This window comes from Anabrus simplex, chromosome 9 (genome assembly GCF_040414725.1).
Source record: "Anabrus simplex isolate iqAnaSimp1 chromosome 9, ASM4041472v1, whole genome shotgun sequence".
NCBI lineage: Eukaryota > Metazoa > Arthropoda > Insecta > Orthoptera > Tettigoniidae > Anabrus > Anabrus simplex.
The window spans coordinates 32129893-32155023 of NC_090273.1; the positions used below are offsets into that span (position 1 = coordinate 32129893).

At 42.0% G+C, this 25131-nt stretch overlaps 1 protein-coding gene across 1 annotated transcript in view; it reads right to left on the reverse strand.

The window, feature by feature from the left end:
* Window positions 1-25131, reverse strand: part of LOC136880840 (lipase 3) — a 133394-nt gene that overhangs the window by 69021 nt on the left and 39242 nt on the right. Inside the window, exon 2 of the mRNA XM_067153384.2 lies at window positions 20377-20614. Coding sequence (XP_067009485.2) covers window positions 20377-20614 — 238 coding nt within the window. The remainder of the gene's footprint in view (window positions 1-20376; window positions 20615-25131) is intronic.

Genomic DNA, 25131 nt, shown 5'->3' on the forward strand with positions numbered 1-25131 from the left:
GCGCTCCTAACCGCACGGCCAACTCGCGCGGTATTTTTACCCTTCGGTTTATTGACTTGGCTTGTATAACCTAAATCTTAGGCTAAGTTGGATAATATTTTAAACACCTACATCACTATTTTCACCTGTGTGCAATTATGTTATTTATTTCATTAATATTATGATAATTATTATAATTGAGCATTGTTAACTTATGAGACTCCAACAGACAAGCATTGGTTTTGTGTAGAGTTATACATTTGTTAAATTCAAGTTGTTTCCTTTCATGATGTACACGCCTATCCTTTGTTACATTATAGAGTATTTAGATATAGCCTAAATGTCTTTACCAATTAAGCTCTTCAATAAAGACATACATAACTGTCCCATGCCAAGATAGAATTAGAGCTGTCAAAATGGTTCATAACCCCTTTGATTTATTATCTTGACATGGATCACCCAAAACATAGGTTAGGTTTGGAGAATACTTTAATAATCAGCATTATTAAATGCACTGTTGATTACTTTCATATTCCAAGATGTAATTGAAGCATTTAAATAAAGCATCATACATTAAAATTTAAAGTTTTACCACTAGAACAGCTGACATGGAAAAGTGATTTGAAAATTCAAACAAATTCATCTTACGTTAAAATCTTCAAAAAAATAAACTGTAGACTTTTCCGATATATCACCAGCATTTCTCCGGCTCGCCAAAATCCATTTCTCCCTAGTTTTAGCGTCTTTGGAACATTTATAAACAATTTGTTTGGTACGGTATGCGATGTGCTATTGCACATCGGAACTCTACACCATTTATAAGTTTTCTGCCTCACTGTCTGCGCAGGATTCATTTTAAGTCTAAAATATACCACTCAGATTATTATCCAATGTATAGACCTCGAATTTAGCTATACCAGACACTAACGTAAAGTAGAAATACGCGAAGTGTATCCTGCTTCTCACAACACACTATGTGTTATTTCGTCTGCTAATTCAGTCAACCTGTACGATGACGTCAGACCAATGAGATCGCGTACTTGCGTGACGTGACATTTTCGTAGATTTTTATCATGCTTGGAGTTATTATTTGTACATTCTGATCACATTTTTGAATTCTGCATGAAATTTTGAATCAGATTAGCATATTTTTAATTAAAACACCGGATCATGCATGTTCCCTATTAACTACTCCTCTATACAACACAAAATACTATTAATGCTAAGAATTTTTTAAAAGGACCTATGTGTCAAATTTGTTCCATATACACTGACTGACAGAGCAAATGCAACACCAAGAAGGAGTGGTCAGAACTTTATGCCAATTGCAGGGTAGACTGACGTCACTGAGGTATGCTCATGATGTGAAATGCGCCGCTGTGCTGCGCACGTAGCGAACGATAAATGGGACACGGCGTTGGCGAATGGCCCACTTCGTACCGTGATTTCTCAGCCGACAGTCATTGTAGAACGTGTTGTCGTGTGCCACAGGACACGTGTATAGCTAAGAATGCCAGGCCGCCGTCAACGGAGGCATTTCCAGCAGACAGACGACTTTACGAGGGGTATGGTGATCGGGCTGAGAAGGGCAGGTTGGTCGCTTCGTCAAATCGCAGCCGATACCCATAGGGATGTGTCCACGGTGCAGCGCCTGTGGCGAAGATGGTTGGCGCAGGGACATGTGGCACGTGCGAGGGGTCCAGGCGCAGCCCGAGTGACGTCAGCACGCGAGGATCGGCGCATCCGCCGCCAAGCGGTGGCAGCCCCGCACGCCACGTCAACCGCCATTCTTCAGCATGTACAAGACACCCTGGCTGTTCCAATATCGACCAGAACAATTTCCCGTCGATTGCTTGAAGGAGGCCTGCACTCCCGGCGTCCGCTCAGAAGACTACCATTGACTCCACAGCATAGACGTGCACGCCTGGCATGGTGCCGGGCTAGAGCGACTTGGATGAGGGAATGGCGGAACGTCGTGTTCTCCGATGAGTCACGCTTCTGTTCTGTCAGTGATAGTCACCGCAGACGAGTGTGGCGTCGGCGTGGAGAAAGGCCAAATCCGGCAGTAACTGTGGAGCGCCCTACCGCTAGACAACGCGGCATCATGGTTTGGGGCGCTATTGCGTATGATTCCACGTCACCTCTAGTGTGTATTCAAGGCACGTTAAATGCCCACCGCTACGTGCAGCATGTGCTGCGGCCGGTGGCACTCCCGTACCTTCAGGGGCTGCCCAATGCTCTGTTTCAGCAGGATAATGCCCGCCCACACACTGCTCGCATCTCCCAACAGGCTCTACGAGGTGTACAGATGCTTCCGTGTCCAGCGTACTCTCCGGATCTCTCACCAATCGAACACGTGTGGGATCTCATTGGACGCCGTTTGCAAACTCTGCCCCAGCCTCGTACGGACGACCAACTGTGGCAAATGGTTGACAGAGATGGAGAACCATCCCTCAGGACACCATCCGCACTCTTATTGACTCTGTACCTCGACGTGTTTCTGCGTGCATCGCCGCTCGCGGTGGTCCTACATCCTACTGAGTCGATGCCGTGCGCATTGTGTAACCTGCATATCGGTTTGAAATAAACATCAATTATTCATCCGTGCCGCCTCTGTTTTTTCCCCAACTTTCATCCCTTTCGAACCACTCCTCCTTGGTGTTGCATTGTCACTGTCAGTCAGTGTATATATACAGGCTGTGTCAATAACGTATAGTCAAGCTTTCAGGACATATTCCTTTACTAGCTGATGTACCCGTGCTTCGCTACGCAAATCTTCATTGTATACAGGATGCTAGGTTGGGTAGTGTACACATTATGAGCAAAATTCTATTAAATTGCATAGCTCTTAACGTTACCCTAGAAACGCGACGGGGAAGTCACCAAACGTGTTATCTCATCTGAAGACTGGGTTAGGAAATTTTCATTGTAATGGTAGGCCCGCTTGCCTACCATCAGTCACAATCAGGATGGGGAGTTATCATTATAATGGTAGACACTCACTCTCCACCTGCCTTTTTACAACCTCAGAAAGACTATCTTAGTGGTTTCCCCAATTGAAATGAACATAGGTCACTACAATGATGTCAGTAGGAATGGTGCAATTAAAAGCAATACTTTCATATGAAATACTCGATCAAATGAAAAACCACATATTTTCTCACTTTTAACGAACAGTACTGCGCTGCCGATCTAACAGTCCAAAGTTTCAGAGCTGAAATGACCACGCCGCAGACAGCCGTGATCCGTGAACACTCTTCGTCTTTTTTTCGACGGGTGGTCGAATTGTGGAGAGTCCCGAGTTCCAACTGTTTTCCTAGGAGTACCCGATTAGTCGAAAAATCTCAATTGAATACACTGGCGGCGAAAAAATCTATCTGACTTCGAGGCAAATTTTTCCTCCGAGCCAGAGGAAACCCCCTCTTCACTGCTAATGTGGAATAAAATAAATGTAGAATTTAATAAAAGTGAAGAGGAAGAAGCTTTTCTTAACACAGGCTCTTTTCAAGGTTGGATTTTGAGTTATTTAGTGAATTGTGGTGCTATAATTTGGAATAGGCCTAAATTGTAATGCTAGACCAGGTCATACTACTACCACTAAAAGAGCCTCTGCCTTAAGCGTACACAATGCTCATTCAAACAGCGCGTCAGAGTAGGAATCGAATAGCTGGAATAGTATGATGAGCCAGTGTGTTACGTACCAGCAGTACGGTATCAGAAAATGTATAAACCAGAGGAATGGCATGCTATTTCCCGCCAATATTCAATCAGGCTGTTGTACTCGGTATTCAGCAGTAATCCCATCTATCGAAGTTCAGTGGCAGCGTAAGACACAAAGATCATCACAACAAACAATGGCCAATGTATTGTTGATCAATATTATGCGCTTTCCATACTGTAGGCCTTCACATTTAGTTTTTTTCCGACTCTGAAGTACCACTCTTACCATAGTCGATGCGGTAAAACTGAATAAAACATAAATGAGCGGAAATTGTATTCTTTATAACTTTTAATATGTACCGTAGTACTTTTCGATAGGACCAATAACATAGGTATTTAAAAATTAAATTTTAGGCGCCTTCCCCTAAGCTACAATTTCATCCAAGGTGAAAAAAATTTTTATAGCTCAGACTGTAGTTTCTTATTCCCCGACGCTATATAGGCATACCGATTTTTATTAAATTCTGTTAACCCATTTTCTCATGGCTCGGCGTTGACATGGACTTAATAACAAAAATACAAATTCATTAATATCTCTGTTATCACATCCGGTACGGTAAAAATGTGTAAGACATAAATGATCGAAAATGTAATTATATATAACTTTAGTTATGTAGTATTTATCGATAGGACAACAAATTATACAAATATTTGAGAATTTAAATTTTAGACCTTCCCCTGAACTACCATTTCATTCAGCGTGAATAAAATGATTTATAGCCTAGATTGTAATGGCCTATCCCTCGACTTTATATACCGATTTTTATTAAATTCTCTTCAGCCGTTTTCTCGTGATGCGTGTACATACATACAGACAGACAGATAGACAGAAATGACGGAAAAGTAAAAAGTGCATTTCCTAGTTACTATGGACATTGCCGATACAGATATACCATTATTTTCAAATTCTGAGCAACGTACAGACAACACTCTGATTTTGTATGTATATATATTTCCAGGTTAGAATTCATTTTCTACAACTGTACATTGTACATTAATCATGAGAAACACACAGGAGCGGAACGTACCAGCATACTCCATGAAATGTTCAAAATGCCCTCCGTTAGCATTGATACATGCATACGCAATACTTCAGGGATACAGCAACGCATTCAATGCGATGGCGGGTAAATAATAATAATAATAATAATAATAATAATAATAATAATAATAATAATAATAATAATAATAATAATAATAATGTTATTTTGCTTTACATCCCATTAACTACTTTTACGGTTTTCGGAGACGCCGAGGTGTCGGAATTTTGACTCTCAGGATTTCCTTTATGTGCCAGTAAATCTACCGACATGAGATACTACCAGACTGAGCCACTCAGCCGGGCACGGCGGATCGCCGCATGTGACGCATGCTACGTGACTCAAACCACGCAGCCAGTCGCTCGGTATTATTACTTTCTTTTTTCAATCTGCTTTACGTCGTACCGACACAGATACTGTAGGGCTTATGGCGACGGAGAGACAGAAAAGGGCTAGGAGTGGGAAAGAAGCGGCCGTAGCCTTAATTAAGGTACAGACCCCAGCATTTACCTGGTGTGAAAATCGCAAACCACGGAAAACCATCTACAGCGCGGACGACGGTGGGGTTCGAACCCACTATCTCCCGAATGCAAGCTCACAGCTGTGCACCCCTAACCGCATGGCCAACTCGCCTGGTATTAGATAAACAGAATGTACGTGGTTTTGTAAGTTGTAAGATAACTTGTAACTTGATTACTATATAAATATAAAGTAATACTTCCCCGGAAAGCCCGCCTGGTGGCCATGATCGTTAAGGCGTGAAGTCTTATAAATTGTCTGACACCGTGGTTAGCCGTTTTCAGTCCCGTTGGTCGAAAAAAGTCACTATCAGAATACTGGCAGGGTAGGGGAGGTGGTGGTATACAATATCTAATCACTAGATTGCGTGCCAAAAGGATGCATTAAATTCCAAACATCTCCGCAGAGTTCATATGGTGTGAAGGCATATGATGCTGTTGGTAGTGATTCGTCCGTTGTATGGAGACGTTAAACCTTGAGCAGACCCTTTGGTGGTATTCGACAGGAGTAGGCTATATGCCGGCACCGGGTTTCACCCTCTCCTTTCCTACTATCACGAATCTCATCATTCATTTCATATCATTTCATTAACTCCTCTGATGAGACATGATACTCTATAGGCGTTAGGGCTTATGCCGTGTCAAGAAAACAAAGTGAAATTCTTTACGTTACGTACACATGTTATGTAACCCTCTTAGACTGATCCTGATGGTTCGGTCAGCTTCCGCTTCGAACGCTAGCGCTCTGCCACGTCCGGGAAGCCATCTGGTGACGAATGAACGTACCATTCCCACTTCTATTATAACGTCTAAATTTCAAACAGTCATTGTTTAACAAGCCTTTCTCGTAGACAGTCGACATTTTCTTCTCATGACGCAGAGCACAGTTCTCTGCGAAACGTAAAGAATTTCACCTTATTTCCTTAACACGGCATAAGCCCAAAAGACTATACACTATCATGTCTATAATTACGGGCCGTGAAAGCATCAATGGCAACATTAAAAATCCTCTGATGAGATTTACGTCAGGAAGGGCATCCGGTCGTAAAAATTCGCTACGAAGATTGATCTCACTTCATAGCCGACCCCGTAGAGAAACGAAACAAGGGTTGAACATACATCACAATTCCCCCCAAAACCATAAAAGTAGTTAGAGGGACGTAAACTCAATAACATTACTATTATTAAAGTAACAGTCACATTTAGTGTAATTATTTCACCGCCATTGTGTTTAATTCCACAGCATTTCTTAGTTAACTTCCATTTTTATTGTAACACGTCTTTGAATCAATCAGCAACAATGATTCCTGTGTTAAGTAGGTTGACGAGCTTGTAACTACAGAGCGGGGGTGGACTCTTTCCTTCTGTCTTGTTTGTTCGGCGAGAATCTGTTGGTCTAGAGACAACACGGTGAGCAGACACTCAAGGTAATATTGAGGTAAAATAAACACGCAGCTAACCTACTCCGCGAGGCGAGATGGATGGTCAGGGCATTTGCAAGCCAGTCCTGTCCACAGTTCGATACATCCAGGCGAACAGATGGAGCTAGCGGCTAGGGCTGGCCAAAACAGCCACACTGCACAAGTTTGGTTCAGTTTACATGTGATAATGATGCTGGTAGATCAGAACAATGTAAACTCTAAGTGTCACATCGACTGTCACCAAATATTCTGCAGAAATTGTAAATTCATTACTTTACAGTACAGCGATATTAAGCTTGAATTACAGTATGTAGAAACTGCAGCATACTACCGACGTTGCTTGATTATGCTACTCAGAGTAGTGTAGATACCATTTACGTATTCTTTTCACATATGTGAAAGGGACCTCATGGCTAAAAAAAAAAGAGTTTTGGAGTTTCTGTAGTTTGTAATGTTAAGAACCTCCTCTTTCAAATGGAAGCTACCACGAACGACCATCTTTTCATATTATTTTGCTCAATTCTTCAGGTTGGAACATTAATCCCTTCATTTTCTTCAGCTGGTTCATGGATTCTGTTGGCAGTTGTTTCGATAGTAGTACTCTTCACATTCTGCTCAGGAATTGTAGGTTCTACGAACTTCTTCAGCTGTTGTGAGGAAAGTCGCCCGCTTCTCTTCCCGGGCTGCTAAAAACTGTACGTTCTGCGGCCTTCTTCAGCTGTTGTGAGGATGGGCGCCCTCTTTCCTTCACAGTATGCTCAGGAACTGTTGATCCTGTGGACCTCTTAAGCTGTTGTGAGGAAAGTCGCCTTCTACTCTTCACAGGCTACTCAGGAACTCTAGGTTCTGTGGCCTTCTTCAGCTGTTGTGAGGATGGGCGCCCTCTTTTCTGCACAGTCTGCTCAGGAACTGTAGATTCTGCTGAATTATTCAGCTTTTGTGAGGATCGGCGCCCTATTTTTGGTGTCTTCTCAGGAACTGTAGGTTCTGCTGAATTCTTCAGTTGTTGTGAGGATGGGTGCTCTCTTTCCTGCACCGTCTGCTCAGGAACTGTAGATTCTGCTGAATTCTTCAGCTGTTGTGAGGATGGGCGCCCTCTTTTCTTCACAGTCTGCTCAGGAACTGTAGATTCTGCTGAATTCTTCAGCTGCTGTGAGGAATATCGTCCTCTTTTCTTCACAGTCTGCTCAGGAACTGTACATTCTGCTGACTTCTTCATCTGATGTGAGAAAAGTCGCGCTCTTAGGTTGTACTCAATTTTTCAGCTGTTGTGAGGATGGTCGCTCTCTTTTCTTCAGAAGCTACTCAAGAACTGTAGGTTCTATTAAATTCTTCAGCTGTTGTGAGCACGGTCGACGTCTTTTCTTCACAGGCTGCTCAGTAATTGTAGGTTATACTCAATTCTTCAGCTGTTATGAGGACGGTGGACATCTTTTCTTCACAGGCTGCTCACGAACTGCAGGTTCTGCGGCCTCCATTGAATATCGTGAGAATGGTCAACCTTTTCTCTTTGCAGGCAGCTTAGGAATTGTAGGTTTCAGTATGAACGTTCCCTCTTGCCTGAACTATAAACGCGTTTTTCTCATAAATAGGATTTAAGCCGTAAGGCAACTTTCTTCTGGTATGGTCACATATGGTTAAGTGCTTTCAAATAGTCGTTCCCACTTCAAAACACAATTTTTCACATTGGTTTCATTAGTGTACCCGACGTAGGGGTGGTCGATATGTTCTACACCGTGGTACCCGATGAAAGGTTCCAACTTAAAAATGGTGTAATATTAATGATGTTATTCATGTCCCTAGTGTCTGGCTCTTTGGCTGAGGGGTTACCGTGGCGGCTTTCAATTCACAAGTGCCCGAGTTAGGAATTTTAGCTCGGGAATTGGATGTTTGTGTTCGTCTTAATACACACCTCTCAATACTGGGCCATCGGAAACAACATGACCGGGTATATGAGCATTTGAGGGTTGGTTTATCTGATAAATACTTTGAAGAAAAAATATCGAAGAAAAAAATGAATTCGATATTTCACGCCATTTCTGAAGTTAGAGAATCAGATCACTTCGCGGGTGAATTCAAATGGACTTTGCAAGGCGGTGTTGGTGAATCTGCTCGTGGCTTAAGAACTGCTCCAGTGCACCAGTCGAAGAAAACGACTTCGCCAGGGAAGGAACTGAATACGGGCCTCCGAGCTGACAAGTACGCTCATTGACGCAGGCTGAAACCCACGGTGTGTTTGTGTTTGATGGTGATTTCTCGGTATAGCTCTCAAGTAGGTCTTAAACCAGGTGCACATTTGGCAAAACTGTTTCGCAAAGCCGATTTGAATTCGCCCGTGAAGTGATCTGATTGGCTAACTTCAGCAGGTGATAAAACGACAACGGTGCGAAATATTATTTTTTTTCAAATTATTCATCACGGTGAGCAATCCTCTAACGCTCATATAGCCGACTCACGTTCTTTTCCACCACCCTGGCCTATAGGCTACACTCAATACATCACACTACCGAAAACACATAATAGTGAATACGTTCCTCCACACAGGAAGGGCATCTGGCCGTATAACTTGGTCAAACCTTTCCACATTGCCGACCCCCAGATAGTGCGGAAAAGGCCAGAAAGAGGTAGTGGTAGTTATGATTATTGTTTTATAGAATTTGCTTTACGTCACACCGACACAGACAGGTCTTACGACGACGATGGCATAGGAAAGGCCTAGGAGTGGGAAGGAAACGACCGTGGCCTTGATTAAGGTACAGCCTGGTTTGAAAATGGGAAACCACGGAAAACCATCTTCAGGGCTGCCGACAGTGGGGTTCGAACCCACTATCTCCCGGATGCAAGCTCACAGCTGCGCGCCTCTAATCGCACGGCCAACTCTCCCGGTGATTATTGTTTCAAGAGGAAGTACAACTGGGAAACCATCCTCTATGAACACTAATCAGAAGGAAAATAAAAAAGATTTGACACTTCGAAGAATAAAGGTATCGGCCAGAGAAAGACAAGGGCCATGAAGGGCGTGAAAATGAAAGACACCCTAGGCTTCGAATGCTCTAATACAGTCGAGGTCAGTTGACCAAGTGAGGTCGGATAGGATGGACGAAAGTGAGTAGCCTGACACAAGTAAGTGAAAGCAATATTGGTCGCAACCCACGCTCCCAGGATGAAAGCCTCTGGATCCCCCTTTAGTGACCCCTTACGACAGGCAGAGGATACGCTGGATATACTGTACCGAGCTCGATAGCTGCAGTCGCTTAAGTGCGGCTAGTATCCAGTATTCGGGAGATAGTAGGTTTGAACCCCACTATCGGCAGCCCTGAAAATGGTTTTCCGTGGTTTCCCATTTTCACACCAGGCAAATGCTGGGGCTGTACCTTAATTAAGGCCTCGGCCGCTTCGTTCCCACTCCTAGCCCTTCCTTGCCCCAGCGTCGCCATAAGACCTATCTGTGTTGGTGCGATGTAAAGCAACTTACAAAAAAAAAAAAGGATATACTGTATTGTACGACTCCCACCCACAGGGGCAAGGAAGAATAAGAAAAAGCAGATAATTTCCCTAGTAATGCATTTTGTTACATACTTGATCAAAGATTCCCTCGAGTCATATAAACTTCCTAAGAAGAGCTATACCCTGAAGTAATGTTTAAATATACTCAATAAATTTTCTGAACATGTAATGATCGTGGGATCATCCCAACGCTTTATTCCTCTTGCGTGTACCTTGTGTGAAGTTACTTTAATGCGGCTGTTGTCCTAACAAAACGCGGTCGCACAGGTAGTAGTGTCGTACGACGAAATGAGAGGTCTGGACGTTTAGAATTACAGACAAAGAATAAATGTTAAGGCTTTTCTATCCAAACGGAGTTCAATAAGCCGCGACTATACAATTACAAACAGCCTGTTACTAAACGCCGATGTTCTCGAGACAATACAGATCAGGTGGGGCTGTAGAAAAAAACAATCGTTGGCTCTCGTTTGGTCAGAATTCGTTTCTAGGGATAGTCATTCTCGTGCATAGCTCCGTGGCTCAGACGGCAGCGCGTCGGCCTCTCATCGCTGGGTTGCGTGGTTCAAATCCCGCTCACTCCATGTGAGATTTGTGCTGGACAAAGCGAAGACGTGACAGGTTTTTCTCCGGGTACTCCGGTTTTCCCTGTCATCTTCAATTCCAGCAACACTCTCCATTATCATTTCATTTCATCTGTCAGTCATTAATCATTGCCCTAGAGGAATGCGACAGGCTTTGGCAGCCGGCACAATTCCTATTAATTCCTATTAATTAATTAATTAATTAATTAATTCCTATTAATGAGTGATAAATGCTATGAAATGATAATGGAGAGTGTTGCTGGAATGAAAGATGACAGGGAAAACCGGAGTACCCGGGGAAAAACCTGTCCCGCCTCCGCTTCGTCCAGCACAAATCTCACATGGAGTGACCGGGATTTGAACCACGGTATCCAGCGGTGAGAGGCCGACGTGCTGCCGTCTGAGCCACGGAGGCTTTTAATAAGATAACTAAACTTAGAAAATTGACTAAGTGGACATCAAACAGACTGCTTACTGCACAGAGAAAGTTGTAGCTGTATAGTGTACAGTGCGAAATTCTTCTTCGTCTTATTATTTGTCGCTTGGGCCTACTGAGAACCACGGGGAGTAAGAAAGACTAATAATTCGTTTGTCATTATTTTGAAGGTGTTCAACGGGCCTCATCGACTGATATTTCCCTATGCATAGTTGTGACTCCATCGTCTTACACAAGACTTTGCTAGAAGCAGTTTAAGTAACCATGAGGTGTAAGCGGCCTGAAATAATCCCTAGTAGTTATGAGGAGTGAATAATACACAGGAAATGAGCAGGATCACGATCCTACAGCTTGTATACACCCAATACGGAACATACTGTAAGTCTGCTGTGAAGGTAGGGTCCGCATATCGACGGCTCTAAGTATTGACATCGTAACTATTCCCCTGATCAAACATCGTAACTACAGCTACAATTTTCTTTGTGCTATCATTCCCTAGGACACGACGTTAAGATCTATTATTGCTGCTAAGTTTTAGGGCGCAGGAAATACGATTTTTATACAGGTGAAAAATATTGAAGTAATCGGTCTGGTGATGATCGTAACTCATTTCGCCTATCCTTCGACTTACTTGGAGCCGTCGATTTAGCAGTGGAATTTTGGTATTACACTAATTACTGTTTAAGTGCTAGGTCAATACTCGATGGAAATCAGATGTTGTGAGTTCTGAGATAAATGTTTTTAAGGCAAAACAAAAGGATCGAAAAATATTGACACCACACTCTTTCTGAACTGGACACTCCTATTTACTTTAACAAAAGCGCTAAAATGTTACGCTGTTTCATTCAAACTGAAGGACTTGTGGTAATAATTAGTACACCCACTAAATTGTAACAATAAACAACAATGGCTTTGACCTGGATTCTTGTAATGAGGATGCAGACCAAAGTTATGGCTGACACAGCAATTTACGTTAACTGAGCTAAAGCCAGTCTCGCAGTTAAACTACTGTTATAAAATTGTAATCAAATTATAAGTTGCAAATTGTCTTCTATCATCTCGTCGTCAGGAAAATGCGCTAATAATTGTTTCAAGAATGGGATATTATGGACAGTAGCCCCATGTGGTTTACGAAGAGTTTAAACTACCATGTAAAGTAACACTATGAAAGTTATTAATTAATTAATTAATTAATTTATAAACTTTTTTATAATAACGTTATCGGCTTTATGTCCCTCTACTTCTACGGTTTTCTGAGACGCAGAGGTACCGAAATTTAGTCCCGCAGGAGTTCCTTTACGTGCTAGTAAATCTACCGACACGAGGCTGACGTATTTGAGTACCTACAAATACCAACGGACAGAGCCAGGATCGAACCTGACAAGTTGGAGTTAGAAGGCCAGCATTCTACCGCCTGAGCCACTCACGAGGAGAGTTCGTCACGTGGTTTTCTAGAAAAATATTTTAGTCCTGTTCGAGCGTTTTTGCCAATGGGCCTTATTTTGTTAAAAAATGGAACTTTGAAGTCCGCCTCCGTGGTGTAGCGGTTAGTGTCATTAGCTGCCACCCGCCGGAGACCCGGGTTCGATTCCCGGCTCTGCCACGAAATTTGAAAAGTGGTACTAGGGCTGAAACGGGGTCTACTCAGCCTCGGGAGGTCAACTGAGTAGAGGAAGATTCGATTCCCACCTCAGCCATTCCCGAAGTGGTTTTCCGTAGTTTGCCACTCCTGCAGGCAAATGCCAGGATGGTACCTAACTTGAGGCCACGACCGCTTCCTTCTCTCTTCCTTGTCTATGCCTTCCGATATCCCCCCCCCCCCACAAGGCCCATTTTCATCATAGAAGGTGAGGCCGCCTGGGGGAGGTACTGGTATTCCTTCCCAGTTTTATCCCCCAAAGTCTTAACGCTCCAGGACACTGCCCTGGAGGGTAAACGGATTAAGAAAGAATGAAGGAAAGAATGACTGTACGTTTAAAATTTAGCCTCAATCTTTTTTAGTTCTATTTCTGACTTGTCTCCGTGGCGTGATCCCTAGTGCACTGACGGTGAAAAGGTTTCGAGTTCGAGTCTGACCTTGGTCAGTTTTTCTTTTACTTTTACTGATACATCCCTTATTTTCTTTCCTTTTTTCGAGTTTAGGATACAGAAAGATTAGCTTGATGGTGCAGCAGAGTGGAACAGAGGGAAGAACTCCTGCGATGCGGCATTAGACTCGGCGCAGTGCGAATGAACGTAGCGTCACCGACAACATTGCATTTAAATTCTAACGAATAAAACTTACAACTTGTTCAAGCGATAAAGGCGAATAATTTCTTAAAATATTCAAACAGCTCTAAAAGAAAAAAGACCACAGAAAATAAATTATTGAAAGAAAGAAGTAAAGATGTATCAGTAAAGAAAAAATAAACTTCAGTTCATATTGCCAATGCGGTAGCGACTATACCACGGACACAAGTACGAAATAAAAAATTGAGGATAGATTGTAAATGTAAAATTTTGACATAGACGCTCCAACAGGGATAAAATATTTTTAATGAAGGGTAAATCCTCAAATTTTTAACACTTTTCTAGAAATCCACATGGCGACTTCCCCTTGTCAGCTATATAAGTTCTCTTAGGCCTACTCATCATCAATGTTATTTAGTAACATAAAATTAATAAATTTACACAACACAGAATAGCATCACAGGTAGGCCTTCAGATATCATTCGAGAAAACCAAGCACAGTCACGTCGAATTTTCAGCAAAACTGCAAGAAAGGTATCATTGAAGCGGCATACGGGAAAACACCACAGGTACCTTTTTTTAAAATACCTTGAAGAAATAATTCTTCCTTAGGGATTAGGCAGTTTGGCCAATACCGAAAGGGGCTCAAAACTTCAGAGGGCATTTAGACGAGCATAGGATCACTACAATAAAAGAGTAATGTCAAGTAATGCTAAATTGAAACATTGCAGAACGGTTATTCTACCGGAAGCTCTATATTTATGAGAAACCTTAACATTAGGAGATCATTCTTAAGTTGCAGATATTGAAAACTAAGAACGTAACGTTCTTAGGAAAATTGTCGGCCCCATAGAAGAAAATGGAATTCGGATCAAAGTGCGAACTGCATACCTCTATAATTACACAGATAGTTTCATCGAAACTGTACGGAGGAGACGTTTGACATTTTTTGACACATTTTTAGGATGGATAATAATAGACTCACAAAAAGTTTATTCAACCTAATAAATTCAGAAAACACCGAGCTCGATAGCTGCAGTCGCTTAAGTGCGGCCAGTATCCAGTATTCTGGAGATAGTGGGTTCGAACCCCACTGTCGACAGCCCTGAAGATGGGTTTCCATGGTTTCCCATTTTCACACCAGGCAAATGCTGGGGCTGTACCTTGATTAAGACCACGGCCGCTCCCTTCCCAGTCCTAGCCTTTGCCTGTCCCATCGTCGCCATAAGACCTATCAGTGTCAGTGCGACGTAAAACCAATAGCAAAAAAAAAATCCCAAAACAGGAAAATGAATTGGCTGGGTGAAACAAGAGGAGACCTGAGTGAATAGAACATCAGGAAACACATCATGAAAAGTCGCAGTCTTCAGAACCTCAGTAAATAAGCACACATTTGTGGTAAAAACTAGCAGCAGAACTGGTACAAAGTGGTGAGAAGAATGGAAGAGGCAACACAGTTGAGCTCATGAAGAGATTTTGGAAGAACAGGAAGGCGAAAGTCATCCAGCCAATGAACAAGTTCCAACGCACTCTGGGCAAAACGAAACAAGAAAGATAAGAAGAAATAGAAGACGTATGTATACGCTCTTCAACGACAGTCGCTCTTGACAGATGCGTGATTGCTGGTAGTTCTTCAACAGGCTAGCAAGTTACTCACAAGGATCTGCCCGCATATATGCACCCTTCAATACCAAACGATACTGCATTTACTTGGTAATACTACCCGGAGCATAGGACGTACATACCTGACCAACTACACAAGACACCTCCCTTTCTGTATTTGAACATCTTACAATACCACCGTACTGAGCGAAAATCGAACCCAGCAACTTGATCTCAAAACACAGTTTATTGGCACTGTCAGTTCGAATGCAACCACATGATATCTTTGACAAAATAAGAATTCATTAAATTATTGTTTCCCGGGAACTCAGCACAATACAACAACGGTGAATTAGTAAGTCAGAAGATAAGGCTAAAGAAATGTGTTGCGTGTAGACACACTACCGTTACCTTGGTCTTGCTGTCATAAGCCGTGCTCTTTATCTGCTTCCTGTAGTTAAATGTGATTAAAGTTCATTGATCTCCACCTCACGATGTTGTATTGATATCACCTCAAGTGAAGAGAATTGGAAAAACTATATCGTAACAATATACCCTGGAAAGGGACTTACTTAGAGGAACTTTAACCCTCGGACACTCGCAGTAGAAAACTTTAGATCGTTACCCCATGGATTACATGTGAAGCCCAAACAATAATTTGATTCGAGAGACTCTCGCTCACTAGTTTATTTTAGTGTTATTTTACAGTTTAGAACAAGTGCCAATAGGTACTAAATTTGAAGACTTAATGGCGTTTCTTTTCTGATGAAGAGAAAAAGATTAACTCTTTGAATAAAACTGAGTTTTATCACAAGCTTTCATGAAATCTTCAGTGGGGGAACAAGTAAAGGAACGTAGAAATATCAAACACAATAGACTACTCTACTTCCATTAAAACAATTCTTTCTTTCTATCTATCTTTCTTAATAGGTTTACCGTCCAGAGTTGATTTTTCCCTCGGACTTAGTAAGGGATCCCATCTCCACCACATCAAGGTACAACTGAGGAGAAGGACCAATACCTCGCCCAGGCGACCTCACCTGCTAAGCTCACACGGACCTTGTGAGGGATTGGCAAGATTGGAAGGGATACGCAAGGAAGAGGGAAAGAAGTAGCGGTAGCCTCAAATAGGTACCATCCCGATATTTTCCTGGAGAAGAAGTGGGAAACCACGGAAAACCACTTTGAGGATGGCTGAGTTGGGAATCGAACACCTATATTACTCAGTTGACCTCCCGAGGCTGAATGGACCCAGTACCATTTTTTTAAATTTTGTGGCAGAGCCGGGAATCGAACCCGGGCCCCAAGGGGTAGCAGCAAATCACACTAACCACGACACCATAGAGGCGGACTATGAAAAACTAAGAAATAATATACAGTAAGAAAATTTGTTTACGATATTTAAGTTCCATTTGATTTCATTGTTGTGAATCGTTTCTTCACGGAAACACGGTTTACACGAAACCTTCGCTGAGACATTCCGCACAAATCTATTTACAGTGAACAGGAAATTCTTTTTGGTTAGACATTTCCTAGAGCACTTTCTTGCTGACATTCCTCTTCCTCTCCCACACAAGAATGATCGGCCCACTTCATTCCCAATAGTCCGCAGGAGAAAGAATTATAGAAATACTAGCTGATGTACCCGTGCTTCGCTACGGGATTCTCAGAAAGACTGACTTTGTGGTTTTCCTAACTGAAATCAACATAGGTCATTACAAAAACGTAAGTATGAATGTAGCGATTAAGAGCAATGCTATCATATAAAATACTCGATGAAATGGAAAGCCGCACGTTTTATCACTTTTAACGAACAGTGCTGCGGTTAGATTGCGGTGCCGATCTAATAGTCCAAAGTTCCAGAGCTGGGATGACCAGGCCGCAGATTGCCATGAACACTCATATGGCATTATTCTGCTAAATATGCACACTGTTCATTCCAATCAGTACCTCAGAGTAGGGATTGAATAGCCCGAATGCTATGATGATCCAGTGTGTTACGTACCAGTAGTATCAGCAAATTTATAAACCAGGGGAATGGCATGCTAAAGAAGAAAGTTACCTAACTCACCAGCTACTCCCCATCAATATTCAGGCAGGCTGTTACACTCTGTCCGACTGGGCGAGTTGACCGTGTGGTTAGCGGTGCGCAGCTGTGAGCTTGCATCCGAGAGATAGTGGATTCGAACCCCATTGTCGGCAGCGCTGAAGATGGTATTCCGTGGTTTCCCACTTCCACACCAGTCAAGTGTTGGGCCTGTACCTTAATTAAGGCCTAAGTCACTCCTAGCCCTTTCCTATCCCATCGTCGCCATAAAACCTATCTATGTCGGTGCGACGGAAATCAAATAAAAATTACTATGTACGCAGCAGTAATCCTATCTTCCGGAGATGAGGGGCAACAGAAGACACAAACATCACGACAAACAATGGTCAATGTAATGTTATTGTTGATGAGTGTTATGAGCTTTCTATATTGTAGGCCTACACATTTAGTTTTCTTTCGACTCTGTGATTTGTAAAATATTTTGTACCGTAAACTGTAGTTTCTTATTCTCCGACTTTACATACCGATTTTCATTAAATACTGTTTACCCATTTTCTCGTTACTCGGCGCTGATATGGACTTCATAACAAAAAATCTAATTCATGAATATCTTGGTGATCATAGCCAGTACGGTAACAATGTATAAGACATGAATAATAGGAAATTTAATACTATATAACCTTAGTTATCTAGCATTCACCGACTACACTTCTAATAAGAAATATTTGAGAATTACATTTTAGGCCTTCCCCTAAACTACCATTTTTCTCAGCGTGAATACAATTATTGACAGTCTAGATTCTAGCAATTTATTCCCCAACTTTGTATACTCATTTTCTTTAAAATACGCCCACTAATAACATAAATAGTTGAGAATTCAATTTTAGGCCTTCCCCTAAACTACCATTTCACTCAGCGTGAGTAAAATTATTTATAGCCTAGATTGTAGAGGTTCATCCCCCGACTTCACATACCGATTTTCATTAAATTCTCTTCAACCGTTTTCTCGTGATGCGTGTACATACATACATACAGACAGACAGACAGACAGACAGACAGACAGACAGACAGACAGACAGACAGAAATTACGGAAAAGTAAAAAGTGCATTTTCTTGTTACTATGGATATGACCGATAGAGAAATACCATTATTTTCAAATTCTGAGCAATGTACAGACAAAACTCTTATTTTATATATATAGATGAGTTCCAAGAAGAGTCTTGGCACGTATTCTTACAAGAGGCTTTGTCAGCTCTCTGGTGATTGTATCCAGCAACAAACGTTTACTGATATCGAGCTCTGAATTGTCAAGTGTCACTATGTTCTCTCCACCACCGTTACTTCCTTCACTAAAATCATCACTACTTGTATCTAACCACCGAGTGATTTTAAATTCATCCACTTCCAACACCGAAATACGAATATCTGCGCGGGCTACAGCTGCTCAGTTGATTTCTGAGCAGTCTAGTGCCAATGTCACAACTCCGGCAACGCCGACAATGCATTTTCTGTTTACAAGAAACAATGAAAGGTAACTACAGTGCCATTCAGCATTCAATTCAAAGAACAGAGCGCACACCAAAACAAAATACTGGCCTAAACCTGCAGCCCGCGCAAATATTCTATGGTTAAATTGGCAGTATGGCCCGTACGTCTGCTAGTCTGTGAATGGAGACTTCAACGGGTGTGCATTTCACACTTGTTTCATCATGACATGTTTTTTTTTTTTTTTTTTTTTTTTTTTACTTTTTTACGTCGAGCCGACACAGTTTGGCCTTGTGACGACGATAGGACAGGCCCCAATATTTGGCTGGTATGAAAATGGGAAAGTATCCTCGCCACTAGATGGAGGCTTCATTCACTGCATTCTTGGCCCGGTCGAATGACTGAAAACAGGCTGTCAATCAATTTTCGTGAAAATGGGAAAGCACGTAAAAGCATATTCAGGGCTGATGACAGTGGATTTTGAACACATTATCTCACGAAATACAAGATGACATAGAAAATATTCGCCGGTTTAATAATAATAATAATAATAATAATAATAATAATAATAATAATCCAATGGCCTCAGCTATCGTGTGCAAGCGTTTTAATTTGACGCCATCTGGCTGCCTGTTCGACAGTTTCGACGTTCCGTTTTACTCCAGGCCTAATAGACGGTAGAGTAAACCAAATCTCTGTTGGGCGTCTAAGGCTGAGCTTTTAATGAATGTTGACGGATAAACACCAATTGTATTACCAGAAATCTTTTACACGCCGACATCGTAGGACATGGAGTGTCGAGTGGCCTTTCTTTTCTAGCCCTTCAAAAATCCGAGTACCTCTGCGGGTTTCAACACGCTATGTTGGGGTCCGGAGGTCGATACACTTCCACTGATCCACGGAGGGACTTACCAGTTATACCATAAGCTATGAGGCATACAGTCCTATGTGGGACTGAAATCACCAAGACGTGAATTCCACCTTCGAAAATCACCCTTGAAATAATCGGGATTTAAACCACCGTTGCCTCAGTGAGAAGTTAGCGACAAAGCCATTCATTCTGTATCGCAGAGAGAGAGAGAGAGAGAGAGAGATACTCACCATCTCAGCCTTCTATCATCTTTTCAATCAGAATCAAGGTGTTTTTTAATTGGCTTTACGTCGCACCGACACAGATAGGTCTTATGACGGCGATGGGATAGGAAAGAGCTACGACTGGGAAGGAAGCGGTCATGGCCGTAATTAAGGTACAGCCCCAGCATTTACCTCGTGGTAAATGAGAAACCGCGGGAAACCATACTCATAGCTGCCGAAACTTGGGTTCGAACCCGCTATCTCCCAAATGCAAGCTCACAGGTGCGCGGCCCTAACTGCACGGCCAACTCGATCGGTAATCAAGGTTAAAAGAACATTAATGTAAGTGTTAATAACTCGCCGAATTCTACGGACACCTAGTAAGGATGGATTACAAACGACGACCAAGAAACCTACAGACATATCATGGGATTAAAGGCCAACCCTAAGTTGGTAGGAGAGGTCAAAAGGGATGCGGATGAAGTTGGAATTACACTAGAGATGATTCAAATTAGAAGGGAATTCAGAAGAAAAGACGACAATCTAAAATCATTTGAAGCGAAACCACTAAAAAAGAGACCGAAACGGGTCATTTTCAAAGAGGAGAGGAACATGAGAAGCGAAAAAATGCTCTCTGGGAAGAGAAGAGAGGAAAGGCAAAAAATGTCGTAACTTCTATGCTGTCCATAGTTGGCCAAAATCGGAAACAACAAGAAAAACAAACAATAAAACTCACCCAGTGCCTTGTCGGGGCCTGTGAGGACCCAGTCAAGCGAGCTGGCCAGCACGCCATGTTGTAGGAAGACAATAGGACGATCCAGCGCTGACGTCACCTCGGAGTCACTGTCGTACTCCGTGTGTGACGGGCCGTCTGCAGACCGAGGTAGGAGTCGATGAACAGTGAGCAGGTGGCCATCCTGAGTGAGAACGCTGTGACTCTCCGCCGAGTACCCATGTTGTACGATGAGTTCAGGCTACCACACAAAGACTGGTTACTCATTTAAGGATGACATGAAGTTATAGTTCTCTCAATTTCCTCGTGAACGACCGGCGACTCAGACGTTAAGCAGTATCAGCCCGCAACAGTAACCAGATTTATGACTCTGCTGTGCTTTGTCAGTGACAGTCCACGTGGAGTACTTAAAAAGCGTGCCGGTTCTGAAGCCGGCTCACTTGTCAGGTCTCCAGTGTTGTACAGCTGCACGCAGTTCTCTCCATTCTCGCTGCTCGTTCACAGTGGCTATACAGTAGAAATGGAGAGTTGACGGCGCTGTGTTTCGAGTTGGGTAAATCCTGGCACTCCGCGGACAAGGAATGTAAACACAGCCGGCCAGCTAGGCTTAAAAAGCGTGCCGGTCGTTAACGAGGAAATTGCATGAACTATACGTTATGGTGACAGGTTAGTTAAGTAATTAAACATTTCATCATTGTTACTGAATATTGGCTTGCAGTTTGTGAATTAATAATTAATTGCATTGATTTCAAACAGCACATTATATTGAATTTCATTTTAATACGTTAAAATGACCAATCTGTATGAAAAATATTATAATATATTTCTCAACAAAAGAGTACCGACCATATTTGCGGGTGACCACATGGATCCGGAAGGAAAAAGAAAACAAACCCTCATAAAATTATACAGTAAAGAAACGATGCCAAGCAATATAAATAAAACATTAAAAAATATCACTAACTGTAAATAAAATCAAAATCCTAAAAAGGCTAATAATACAATTTCTTAGGGAGGTGATGAAGTGGGACAGTTTGTGGAGTCCTACCTCAGAAAAAAAAAAAGGTCCGTAGAAGGCGGTGACCTTTAGCTTACACGTGGAAGCTAATAACCCAGTGAGTAATGAACAGAATCTCATTAGAACAAGGGTGTGGACTGCTCTCTCTTCTCAAGATGAGATATCAATTTTAATCCCGTCACTAGGAAGCGCTCTCATCCGTTATCAGCGGCATGCAGTGGTAGGGTCCTGGAGTTCACTGGCAGCCTGTGTATATATCACGGATTAGCGACGGGCGCTGTATAATTGTTCCATCTGAGACGCTCTGATAAGGCACACAGGTACACAATTAGAACGCGTCTTCCTCTTATCGTGATGAACCTAGCACCTCTTCCCATTCTTGCGAAGCCCCAGACCGAACACAAGCGCGGAAAATAACCACCGCAGTGCAGGACCAATCAAATAAAGTACCACCCTTCGCCTCCCCGCACCAAAGCAGCAGAGTGCTCAAAGGCCACTGCGGAGTGAATTCTTTGATCAGTGTTGCCAACTTGGTTGTTTTCCAACCAGTTCTAGTTGTTTCGATATCCTCATCTGGCGGAAAAATGTGTCTGTCTAGTTGCTGGTCGAAAATCTGCTTACTTTTAATATCGAATTTTTGGGATATTGTTTATTTTATTAGTAGACTTTACGGAAATTGTAAAAGTAATCTTCCTTAGAACTCGCCATCGTATGGTTGGTCCAATCCAGATCATATGCGCTTTGAGTGACTGGATGAACACGTGATTTGTATGATGACGGGAGGAATAAATATTTTCTGTACTCCCTACCATGTAAGCTTATACACAAAGGGTACAACCTTACTCTTTCTCTCCTGTTAACACTAAAGGTAGTGATTTATAGTTTTCTAACTGTTAGATTCGACTCAGTGTCGCGAACCGTACAGTTTAGGGACCCTACTTGCCGATAAGTTGTCTTACAGTTACTGTTAATCTTGCAGGTTGGCGCTATGTACTCATGATTGTTTTTTTTTCTTGACTTGCAAGCTTAAACGGTACTGTCGCTGCCGTGTTATGAAAATCACTAGTGATACATTCGCGGGTATAAGTAAAGCATATTTTCTTTTTCTGTAGAAGTCTCTTTGGATAATACCAGGTAAGTAGAACTGTGTCATGTTCGCATAATACACTTTAAAAAGTAGATGGTGTTAAATGACGAACGCGTCATTTTATTAATACAGTCTTATTTCGTCCAATTCGTATGCATAGAATTCAATTAGGATATATAAGAAGTCAAAATAAATCTTGAAGAACTCCTCCGAAAAGGAAAGTAGCATTACCTCCTATAGATCTATAAAGATCAAGTCGGTTGAAATGGAAGGAAATTTTGTTATCAACCTAACCTAACCTAACCTAACCTAACATAACCTTGTCCTGTCACGATTGTTGTACGGGTCGCATACTTAGTCTTTTCGTTCTTATTGACTTACAGGACCGGGCGAGTTGGCCGTGCGCGTAGAGGCGCGCGGCTGTGAGCTTGCATCCGGGAGATAGTAGGTTCGAATCCCACTATCGGCAGCCCTGAAGATGGTTTTCCGTGGTTTCCCATTTTCACACCAGGCAAATGCTGGGGCTGTACCTTAATTAAGGCCACGGCCGCTTCCTTCCAACTCCTAGGCCTTTCCTATCCCATCGTCGCCATAAGACCTATCTGTGTCGGTGCGACGTAAAGCCCCTAGCAAAAAAAAAATGACTTACAGGATATGTCCATGTAATATATTTTGCTTGAGTGTGTTATTACAGCGTGGTTTCACTTCAGTAATAGTAAATTTCAAGTAGGGAGCTCAATTATTTACACCAGGCAACCAACGAAGAATACGCTTATAGTAATGCTTATATCAAATTAAGACAATAATATGTGACATTAAATTGAGTGAGACCGAACTCGATAGCTGTAATCGCTTAAGTGCAGCCGGTCTCCAGTAATCGGGAGATAGTGGATTCAAACCCCACTGTCAGCACCCCTGAAGATGGTTTTCCGTGGTTTCCCATTTTCACACCAGGCAAATGCTGGGGCTGTACCTTAATTAAAGCCACGGCCGATTCCTTCAGACTCCTAGCACTTTCCTGCCCCATTGTCACCATAAGACCTATACGCCTCGGTGCGACGTAAAGCAACTTATACAAAACTGATAGGGGTTGAGAGAATGTGTTTATTTCCTTAATTCCTCCTTGAGCTAGAAAATCGACTTAATTATGAACAGTTTGACTGATCATTTACTTGGGCAAGGAAACCTCCATTATTGTTACATTGAGGTTAGTTTGTTAATGCTTATGACTCGTGATTTCAATATGTAACTAGACAAGTTGGCAGCAGTGCTTTTTACTGTATAGCCTTAAGTGCCGAGTACTATTATAGTGAGCTGTGGCAGTGTTGCCAATTTAGTGGCATTCCGACCAAATCGAAAACGATTGACTTAAATCCTAGCGATTATTGGCGTGATTATCAAAGAAGTAGCTTGGGAATTTGAAGCATTCACTTCAAAACTTGTAGATGTCACCACAAACGAATTTTTTCAGACCGGCTAGAAACTGGTCGCGTTTAAGCTGATGGATAATAAAAAATAATCGCTATTTATTAAGATTATATAGTGATTATCTAATGCTAACGAGATACCTTCTAGAGGAATTTTGGTTGTTATTTTAGTGGGAAGATGCCTATATGTTGGCAACATTTCATTCGATGCACTCGAAGCTTCCTTTCAAAGGAAAAATTTGAACATTCCTTGAGTCTCGACGTACAAATATTATGATTATGATCATAGAATTCATATGCAGAATGTACGAAATATCTACACAAATTAAACTATGATTTTGCCTGCACACTTAAATTTTCTCCTCGTATTCCGTTTCTATCTCGGAATTCCTGTAGTATATAACATTAGAAAATAGGTTAAGTTCAAACAAACAAACAAACAAACAAAACTAAATTTGCCGGTCTGAGCAGTTCAAACAGTTGAGTGCTCGGTTGCTGAGGCTAAGTTGGCGAGTTCGTTCCCGGCGCAATACTGGGATACTTGGAAGTCCTCAAAAACAATTAAACTTCCCTTACTCAATAGTATCTATGTAGCAAACGAGAGATTGCATAAACAGAAAACGTCAGGCGAACTTTGCTAAGGACATGGGGAAGAGAAACATTTCCAATTAAAGATTTATCTTATGATACAATACTGTATGCCCAGTTTCTGTGGGTCTAGCATCCATCTCACTACAAAGGGTGCTCGAAATGGCGCCCATCTGTGTCTAGGGCAGCTTACTGCGCGGCACACAAAGCATCTCCATGGGTTTGCCTGATAGGCTATCTTTCTTGGTATGCTTCTCTTCACATTGGTACATGTGTGAACATTCCCCTTTTAGCCCGTAATCTGGACATTATTCCTACAGAGTTTGGCAAGCGGACTATCAGTAGTTTCCTATCTAGAGTTTCAAAAACCATAGTACTAATTATTAAGACATAAAATTATTATTATTATTATTATTATTATTATTATTATTATTATTATTATTATTATTATCATCATCATTCTCTTGGGCCCATTTAGGATCACGTGGCTCGTTTTGACTCCTTACATGGATCTTTTCGTTTTTACAATTTGACGTCACACCGACACAGAAAGGTCTTATGGTGACGATGGGATGGGAAATGCCTCAGAGTGTGAAGGAAGCGGCCGTGACATTAAGAGCATGTGGAAAGGTTAAAGT